Consider the following 10,243-nt stretch of genomic DNA (forward strand, 5'->3'; position numbering starts at 1 on the left):
CAGGATCCAGTCCAAGTTTCCCTAAATTTGATAGCCCTGGATCAAGTCCATGGTAAATACCCAGTGTAAATTTAATCCTACAAACAAATGTCCACATAGATTCAGCTCTACAAATATTTAAACAGATACTTTACTATTATTATTTTGATAGCACATTACACATGCATATGAATCTTTCCAGCCCATCAAGTCCCAGCTGCTGAGGTAGGCATGATGTAGAAGAAAAAGGCCATTAGCTCTAGAGAGCATCAGAGACCACGTCAACCGAGCCCTACAGTCTGGCTGGGCTTCTCACCAACAACGCCAGAGCGGTTTGCAGTCAAGAAGGCAGCAGGAATACTGGGGAGGAGAGGGAGAAGCTGAGATAGGAGAAATGAGGTGACAGGAGGAGTAGCAAGACCCATACACAAAACAAGTCAGGAACACTTGCAGCCCATCACTTTAGCAAGGAGAGCTGCCTTTTGAGCCCTCCACTGGCAGGCAGCTTCTCTGCTGCCCTGAGCACAAACTGCCTGCCTCCATCACCAGAGCCTGCCACAGTCCTCATGTGACCCAGCATTCTCCTCTGCCCTGCAGCAAGCTTCACATCTCCCAAGAGTCATTAGCTGGTTACAGCTATTACTGGGTTTTAAAGCTTGTATATCTACAACCTTTCAAACTGCTCCCTCAACAAGGTTTGCAGCTCTGAGATAATCCCTGAGAGGCATTCATTTTTGCTTTTCAGAGTATTCCTTAAAAGTGTTTTTGCCATTATGCCTACACAAAACATGCACACACAGATAGAAGTCTTTAGAATTGTTTGGCAGTGCACCCAATATTGACATGTGACAAAATTGTTTCCCAGTGTTCTCTCAGGCTTGTGGTCTGGGGTTTTCAACTGATCTTTGACTGCCAGCTCTCAGCTCCAGGGTTAACTTTGTGGTAGGTATTGTAGAAACCTAAAACAATCAATTCTGATTCACATCCAATACTCTGAGACAATATTATAATAAAAATTAATGAGAAAGGGAAGCAGTTCTGGCTGGGGATTGATTCTGTGGTCTTTGCTCCACACAGGAGGACCCCAGGAGTAAAAACTCTAAATATTCTTTGTTTCAGAGTTAGCTTGCAATGTTCATCGGTTATTTTGGAGCCAAGACCCCACCACCTTCAGCTTTAAGGATGATACAGTTTTGGAGAAGCAACGTCCTTTCCTGAAACTTCCTTCACAGCTAAAAAATTTAGCCTTCAAAAGCAACTTCATCTTTATTGCTTCTACATGCTTTGATTGGTTGCCATGCCTAGGGAATAAAGTCATGTCACATTCAGAATCCATTCTCTAAACGTAAGAGGGTCCTAACTTCAGGGCTGATAAAAAGAAGGAACCTGAATCCATTGCACTACTTCCTTCATGTAGGGTGACAGACCACATGGAACTTTTTACAACACTACATACCCCTTGCTATTAAATTCCAAGAAATCTCACATGCGTAAGTCTTAAGAAAAACAAACAACCAAACAAAAAGATGGGGGGAAACAAAAACAAAAAACCAAAATCTATTAAACCACAGAACCCTCACAACCCCCATGCTCAGGGATGTCATTACTTTCAAATAAAGAGAAAACATGTCCACGCATCTCAGAATAATCTAAAACACCAGCATACAGCCATGCCAGCTCTGAACTGTATGCAGAATGAAACTAAATATAACTGAAGCAAAACAGCTCTTTTACAATCTTTTTCCTTTGGGACTATCTTTCATGCAGTTCTGTGTATTTAGCTCTGGGATGAAAGACAGTGGCTGCTGTCTCACTTCCCCCAAGAGCCTCTCTGCCTTTATGTATCGCATGAGAAGGTAAGAGTACAGGAACTTCCTCACGGCATAAAGGCAAAAAACAACTCTAAAATCAAGGCTTTATATATTTGCTTTACATTGCAATCACCAAATCATGTTTCCCTCCATGATGTAAATTCATAACAGTCTCAATAAATTAATTACTCAATTCACACAGGAAGGGAATAGTCTCACCATGAAGAAAGCAATGCTTCATATTTCAGTAGTTGGAGCACAAATGCCATTTGGCAAGAGGCAAAAATCAAGTGATTTTCCAGCTATTTAAGCACAAAGCACAGCTTCAAGCTAATTAATGCTGTACCAGACGAGCCAAACTCCAATAAATTTGTATAGTAAAGAGTGGAAGGGCCTTATGCAAAAACCATCATTGAGCTAATAATATATGAACCCGTGCTCCTTGTGAAGTTCTGCAAGTGAAACGACCCACCATGCAGTTTTACACAAATAAAGAGAAGCCCCTTTTCAGATAGAATGAGGATGCAGCTCTCTTCTTCCACACAAAGACTGACTTCTGTAAATCCCACAGTCTTAATGGGAAAAGAAAACAAGACTGTCCTCCTTGAATTATACCAGGAAGGGAAGACGCATTCATTGAAAGGGTAAGTATCACAGGAAAAAAAGAAATCCCAAATGCTTTCTTTAAAATGAACCTAGGCTCTTGTGCTGTCATTCATTTTGACTGACTGATTAATACCTGGTATTATTCTTCACTAGGATGCCAAAATAAACCAATCTTACAGGTTACTGGAATTATTTCTGAATTCAGTTCTTTATTTTCAAAACTGGTTCTGACTGGCTGCAAAAGGACTGTGCAAATCAACATTAACATCAATGAAACTTGCTTCTTGCTGAGCATACCAATCAAATAAGCAAATGCACAGAGACTACTTTTAAACAGATGTTGATTAATATCGGACTTTCCTCCCAGAAATTGATTTTCTCTAGCAATTAAATACTGTCCTGACAAATACAGCTTTAACTGTGCCCCAAAATTGATAGCATTGCTCCAAAACCAGTTTCCTTTCCATTTCATTACATCTCTGGTCCTAATACCCAAACCCGTTACCTAGACAGACAATCCCACCTCTTCAATTTTCTTCCTGGAGCATCTTCATGTCGTCCCCTACTTTCCTTTTTACACAAGGAAGATTATCAAGAATATCAGGTTCTCAATACTTAAAGGGCTTGCTATGCAAAGCTGTGCTCCTCTATCAGGAGCCACACTTGACATTAGCCTTTTCTCTCATTCTTCTGATCCTCTCATTAGATCCTGATATTGCAAGTTCTCTCACCTGGTGCTAAAAATGAAAATCACATAGAAATTACAATCTCTGTTATAAGTCTAAATTGGATGTCTGGTTGCTATCTATCCATTCTTTACTGATTTGTCTATGGCACACTGGGGCCAGAAGTAGGATGGAAGAAAGAATAAACAAATTGTTCCACCTTTATTTTCTTGGAACACAATCAAGCACCTGCATTTAAAGTTCACAGGTAAGAGACACCATCATTTATAGCCATGTGATAGTCAAAGCCTTCATACTCTGTACATTCTGACATTTTACACTAGAAACCCACTGTAGTCCAGAAGCACCTCATGTTGGAAAAGCTACTGTAGCTATTCATAAAACTTGTGAAAAGTACTATTAATGTTTTAAGTTTAATACTCAAATTGATTAATGCTGACAGCTTCTTTTGGCAATAGAACTATCACTCAAGGAGTGATAAATTTGTTCTCAACGGGCAAATTAATGACTGGCATGTCTGACATTTCACAGTGACCAAGAATCATTGGTTCAAATTACTGGTGATGGTTTATACCATATATAAGCCTTATTTACAGAAAATGTAAGGTCTCTACAGCTACCTGAAAGGAGGGTGTAGCAAGGTGGGTGTTGGTCCTCTCCTCGCAAGAAACAAGGCATAAGACAAGAGGAAAGGCCTCGAGTAGGGCCAGAGCAGGATTAGACTGGGTATTCAGAAAAAAATTCTTCATGGAAAGGGCTGTCAAGCACTAGAACAGGGCATCCCTGTAGGTTTTTAAGATGTGCAGACGTGGCACTTAGGGACATGATTTAGTGGTGGCTTTAGCAGTTCTGGGTTAACAGTTGGACTCAGTGATGTAAGAAGTCTTTTTCAACCATACCAATTGTGTGACTGGGGAAAAGGGATACACTGCAGAGGAAAAAAAGCTTACAGTCTACCCCAGCTGAATCACGGCTACAATATTATGCTTTTAACAGGTTGTAGACATTTATGACACTCAATGAGAGGCTAGTATTTTACTTAAGTCATATTTACCTGTAGAGAAGAGATAGAGCTCTTCACTAGGCTTCACAGACTTAAGAAACCAAAAACATCTGAACTGAATTTCACAGGGGTTTCATTAGCACCACAGACCTTTTGAAGTTTAACATACTAAACTCCCATTGGTACTTGACCTTGCATTTTTATGAAAAGGATTAGATGCAATCTTCAGGATCAAGGACTATCAACACTGTGTTCTAAGGAAAAGGTTAGACATGTTCAACAAGAAGGAAATAAGTAGCAAGGCAACAATATTTCAAGGCATCATTAAAGATATTCACAATTCTATTGAGACCATTGAAAATCCTTCCTTTATCAATAAGAATACCATTACCTCTTTTTGAAAGATTTAGCGGATTAGACAAAGGTGACCCAAACTTAACTTTACACTTCCAGATCTTACTGCTCACCTTCTACTAGCTGGTCCAAGGAGGAAATCTTCTTGGAGCCATCGATTGTGTAGATTGTTCTCACTCCCTGGGGCAGGTTCACATTGTCAGACAGAGTTCGGGTCAGGTCAGCCAGGAGAGCCTCAAAGGACCTAAAGCGGTCAGGGGAGATGGCATATACAATCCCTTTGAAATACCGGTCTCCATTGCGATAGAAACGAACTTTCTTGGCTTTCTTCTCAGAGCTCAGGGTCTGTAGAGTACGGGTTCGGTAAAAGCTGCAGTGGGCACTGTGAGTAGGGCTGGGTAAACCATTCACCCGCGACCCTCTGCCATACCGCTGCGCTTTATCACGCTCATCAAAATGCTCCAGCTCCATATCTCTCCCAAGGGACATCTTGGAAGTTCAACCTAAAGAATGCACAAGATGAGAGAAAAAGCTTAAGGAACTTAGAAGTTTTAATGGAGCTCCATTTATGACTTCCTGTTGTATACGTTGTTCCTACAGAGGACTGCTTTCTAGGTTGAGGAAAAATGTTTGAATAAAGCCATGCTACATTCACATAGTCATTTTACACATAAGCCTCTCGCCATGCCTTAAGAGCTACATGTAAGTTAGACATCGTAACGTCACTCATGAACCCAAATGCTAATGATATGCAAACACTGACAAATGCAGTATCTTGGAAAATTAGGTGACAAAGTTGACCTAATGGAAAAAAGGAACAAATGCATCAGCTTTCTACTTTTTCTCATGTTATATTCAGGTGCTATTTGAGTCTCATCTGCCTTCTAGACTCTTTGCCCCCACTAAACTCTTGGTTCCAACTGTGATCTCAAGGGGTGTTGTTTAAGAAAGGCTGCCAGTTGCCAACAACTAAGCAATAAGAAATTTTCAGAGGAATAGATCTGGAGGGTTGGTAATGAGAATCAGGACTTCACACATAGGGGGTCAATCCCAATGTTAAAACTACCTGCATATTCCACTGGTTTCCTCACAGCCTAAGCTTTGCAATAAACTACTTCAGTTGTCCTTGTACAAATGCTTTACTCTGAACTAACAGAAGGGCTCAAATGGCATGAAATTAAAGAAAAAATATATTTGACAGAGACAGTGTTTTTCAATGAGCAAGATACTTCAATGCTCTATGTCTTGCAAGATGTATTATTAATATGCCAAGCCTAATATTCTAATTGACTAAGGCCAACAGCTTCTTTTGCCATCGCCAAAGGAGTGATAAAATCAGTGTCATTGAGCAAATCAGCAATTGGTGTCTCCTGTGTTTGGCAGTGAGAAACACCCATCAACCCTGACCAAAACAATCCCAGTTGTTGAATACAGTTTACATAAACAGAAGCTCACATGTTCTGAAATAAAATCAAGGAGGCAGATACCTCTGTTCTTTTTTGAGACTCAATACAAGACTAAATAATACAAATTTACATTAATCTTCACACACAGAAGACACAAAAATACAAAATAAAAAATAGAATAATCAAAATATCATTAGGTCCAAAACATATTCATTTTAATTTAGGAGCCACCTAGATTTGCAGATTCTGCAGAACAGTAAAGCACTGTAAGTTTATTTATAGCAAGGCTACATAGACCTAATTTAGAATTTGCCTCTCTCATTGATTTCCAATAAAAAGACAAAAACCAGCAAGCACTAGCTTTGTTTCAACCACTCATAATGATGTAACCATTAAGAAAAAAGATGTATTCAAACCAGCTGTAGAACAGTGGGAGGAAATGGACAAAAACTTACAGATGCTCTTTGGCTTGCAGAAGTTTGTATTAAACCAATGATCACACAGCTGGACTCTGATGCTGCAAAACCATGGATGATGTGCTCAGCAGCTTCTCGGAGCAGTCCATGTGCTGGACTAGCACAAGCACCTAAGGCAAATATGGGGCCCTAGTGGAAATTATTTACCCTACTTTGGTTACAGCTCACAACTGGCTTTGCTACACTGACACAGGACCATATGCTTATGTATAAATGCAGGATTTATACTTGCAAATCCTTTAAAAGTACCTACACATAATACAGTGCATGTGTGTGTGTTTTTATATGTACAAGAAAAAGACTAAGCCCTGCTTTTCCTAGGCACACTACATCCCACTTCAGTGAAATGAACAAGAACATTGCTGGGGCTTTTCACTGACGCTTCTCTATAGGTTAAATGCAAAATATAGCTTAGTGGCCATGTCTTGGGATTGAGAACATACTACCACTGCTTCCATGTTAAAAATATTTGTCAGATATTTTAATTCCCATCCAATCCCAGTGAGAACCTGTTATTTAGATTTAAACAATCCCAGAATGCACAATTCAGAAACTGTATCTCTAAAGAAATTCCCATGCCAAGAAAAATGGATTTTTCTTAGGTCTGCTGTTTTCTTTGCTCAAATCACCTCAAATACAACACCCCCCACATAAAAATGATAATAATAATTTAAAAAAAAAAAAGTTTAGACCAAGATCTACTCTTTCAGCTTTATTAATTTTGGATGAGAAAAGGAAGAAGTGTGAGTCACTGTCCTTTCTTCCACACGTTTATGCTTTTATCAAAAATGTCTGTAATTCCCAACTATATCCTTACAACCGAAATAGAGCTCCCCTTTAGCTCCACATTCCTGGTATGTAGAAAAAAGCGTGTTTAAACCACAAGGTCAGAGCAGACAAAGAAATCCTAAACAATTTGATCTGATGTTTCCGTTTGTGTGTATTAATCCACAGTATCATACGGGCAGATACGGAAAAACGAACAGACACGCCCCTGAAAAACCACCATGCCAACACTTCACACCCTAACATCTGTTAAAGAATTATTTATAATACAGGTGTGGGTAAGCATTTCCATGGAAAAAACACACATGCTGATTAAAAAAAAAACCCCACAGCACGCCGCGATGTGACTGGGACCCAGCGCAGACCATAGGGCGGCTAAGCAGCAGGATGACCACTAGAGTCACCGGGGGAGGGCGGCGGGCTCGCTGGGGGAACACGGACACATGCGGCAGCGGCTTCGCGAAACGATGGGGTTTATTCTGCTGGGGTAGGGCAACCGCGTGTGAAACACCCCATCGCTCTGGAGGCGGCACCAGGCACCCCAGCCGCGCAGGGTGCCCGAGCCGCCCGGGGCAGGGCACGGCACGGCAGGGCAGGGCAGGGCAGGGCAGGGCAGCGCCCGCAGCCCGGCACTCGCTCCGCACCCGCGGCGGAGGCCGCGCCGCACACAATGGGCACAGGTGCATCGCTCCGCTCCCGCCCGCCCGCGACCGCGCCCCGGCGCCCCGCACGCCGCAGCCCCGCTGCGGGGCAGGACGGGGCAGGGCGGGCACGGCCCGGCTCTTACCTGCTCTCCGCAGCCTGGCGGGCACCTCCTCACTCAGACCTGCCGGCCGGGCGCGGAGGGAAGGCGCGGCTCGGAATGGGAAGCGGCCAAAGAGCGGCGGCTCCCGCCCTCCCCCCGACCACCCGGCTGTAGGCGCAGGAGTTGCCGCAGAAAGCGGCTCTGCTGCCTTTGTTACGCCTCCCCTGGCTGTAGCGCGCTGCTGGGGAGCCCGGGCTGCAGCTGCTTCGCCTTTCTTCTGCTGCTGCGGGTTGCAGTGATTTGCATTAGCCCGGCCCTCATTGAAATGCGGCTCTTCACACCAGCCTCTCCCAGGCGCTCTCCAGAGGGCGGCGCCGCCGCCGCTGTCTCCCCCTCTCTCCCTCCCGTTGCGGGCCCGCTCTTCCATCGGCGCTGCGGGAATGCCGGAGCCGGCTGCCAGCCGAGCCCTGCCGGCACCATCGGGCACTATCCCGGCCCTACCGGCACCGTCGGGCACCATCCCGGCCCTGCCGGCACCATCGGGCCCCATCCCGGCGGGCTCTGCCCGGGCACGGCCCGGCCGCACCGCGGGTCGCTGTCCCGGGCAGCCCCGGCGGTGAGACGCGCCCCGTCCGGAGCTGCCTGTGCCCGGGGCAGAGCTGTGCCTGGCCAGGGGGACATCTGGACCGAGCCCGGAAAGCGCCTTGGGAAGTAATTACACCGAATGTGTGTGCTGGCATTTCCAGGAGGTTCGCCTGGGCGCCAAGTACTGAAATCCCACCGAGTTCCCAAAGCCCCATGACACTGTTTGGGTGCTGAAGGTGGGATTGATGTGCAATTTAGGTATTAAAAGCAATGGAGCCAGGCTTATTCACACCACTCACTTAGTTACAGCTGACTTGGAGGTGACTAACTTCTGTAGATGCTACAGTTTTTAAGCTGACATTTCTCAGAACACATGCCAAAGGCATTTCGGGCTTCATCTGACTGAGTCACTCAAAGCTTGAGCCCATCAAGTCTTGGAGCATGTTACCTAAATCAACCTCCAGACAAAAATTCAGCCATACTTGATGCTTTCTCCTCATAGGCTTGTTATTCTCCACTTTAATGTAAAACTTTCAGTGGTGAGATCCTTCTCGATGTGAAGGATCTGGTCTGCTCTCCTTTGTGCAACAAAGACTTCAGCCCTCTTCTGCTTGTCAGGTAAACAGCCTATGGTCCAGGGGGACATGGAAGGGAAGAAAACACAGTCTGTCCCTTCTGTTGGAGCTGCTCCACTTTGAAAGAATTAAAAATGCATTAGATCAGAGAGAGGGAATTAGTCTGTAACCTCGTGGTTATGGCACTCATTTGGGAGGGACAAAAGATGTCTTTGTGTGTCTGTATTACGGACAATTTATGTGTTTTATATCCATAAATCCAGAGACAATCAGTGGAGCAGGGACTTAAGCCCAGGGTGCCCTGCTCCCTTTGAAAGACCTTTAATCAGAATACAGGCTCCTGTTAAATCTGTCTGAAGGCAAACCAAGCCTTCCATCTACAAAAAATGTAAGAACCTCAAAAGAAGAAGGAGATGGAGTACTCCCTCTCTTTTCCCATAGAGAAGTCCACATGTCGGTTCTCAGGAGACAGGAGATTCTCCTAAAGGAGAAAAATGAGTTGTTGCTCTGTCTTTATCATCCTGGAAGAGTTTTTTAATCACTAAAGAACAGAGCAGACAGAAGTCTTCTGGCTACACATTTTTCCTTACTTTTTGAAAGAGAAATGAGCACCTAAAACCTTCAGAAAAACTCCTGCTCAAAGGAGTAATAGTATTAAAATACCTGAACATCAAAGAGTCAGAATTCAATGCACAATTGTGTCCTCAGCTCTTACAACCTAGCTTAGTCTTTGTGGATCTTGTTCTAAGGCGCTTAACTCTTCCCCCATGGACAACAAAGTGCAGAGTCACTTTACTATAAAGACTTGTTTTTCAGGTGCAAGTTCCTAAAAATCGAGCATGTCCACATTGAGTATTTCACCAGCTTTTTAGTCTGTTGGATTTGAAAATGTATTGGTCTGTTAATACCAGTGATATTGGTAACTTTGGTATACTTGGGGAGAGAAAGGAAACTAATATTGAAAGAATTCTGGTAGTCTTATAATAAAACTTTATTATTTAAACCACTTCTTTTGTAGGTCAACAATCAAATAAAATATTCATGACAGTCTTAAATGATAAGAAAAAACAACCAATCACAAAGATTAGATATGGAAAATACCATTATGGTCCTGAAAAAGGGCTTTACTATTCTTTAAATATTATTTTCTTCAGTGCTATTTTGTTCAGTTCCTTTTAAATGTCTCATTTAAATGTCTTGGGGCTTCTGCTCCCCAAAGGAAATACCCCTT

At 43.3% G+C, this 10,243-nt stretch overlaps 1 protein-coding gene across 3 annotated transcripts in view; it reads right to left on the reverse strand.

Annotated features, from left to right (window-relative positions):
- The window catches only part of DCLK1 (doublecortin like kinase 1), a 237,606-nt gene extending 229,380 nt beyond the window's left edge, over positions 1-8,226 (reverse strand). For all 3 annotated transcript variants that reach the window (XM_033051779.1, XM_033051780.1, XM_033051784.1), the window contains exons 1-2: positions 7,895-8,226; positions 4,553-4,942 (exon numbers count right to left, since the gene is read on the reverse strand). In XM_033051779.1, the coding sequence (XP_032907670.1) occupies positions 4,553-4,928 (376 nt within the window). In that variant the 5' untranslated portion in view covers positions 4,929-4,942; positions 7,895-8,226. The remainder of the gene's footprint in view (positions 1-4,552; positions 4,943-7,894) is intronic.
- Positions 8,227-10,243: the final 2,017 nt, after the last annotated feature.

The sequence above is a fragment of the Catharus ustulatus genome, chromosome 2 (genome assembly GCF_009819885.2).
Source record: "Catharus ustulatus isolate bCatUst1 chromosome 2, bCatUst1.pri.v2, whole genome shotgun sequence".
Taxonomy (NCBI): Eukaryota; Metazoa; Chordata; class Aves; order Passeriformes; family Turdidae; genus Catharus; species Catharus ustulatus.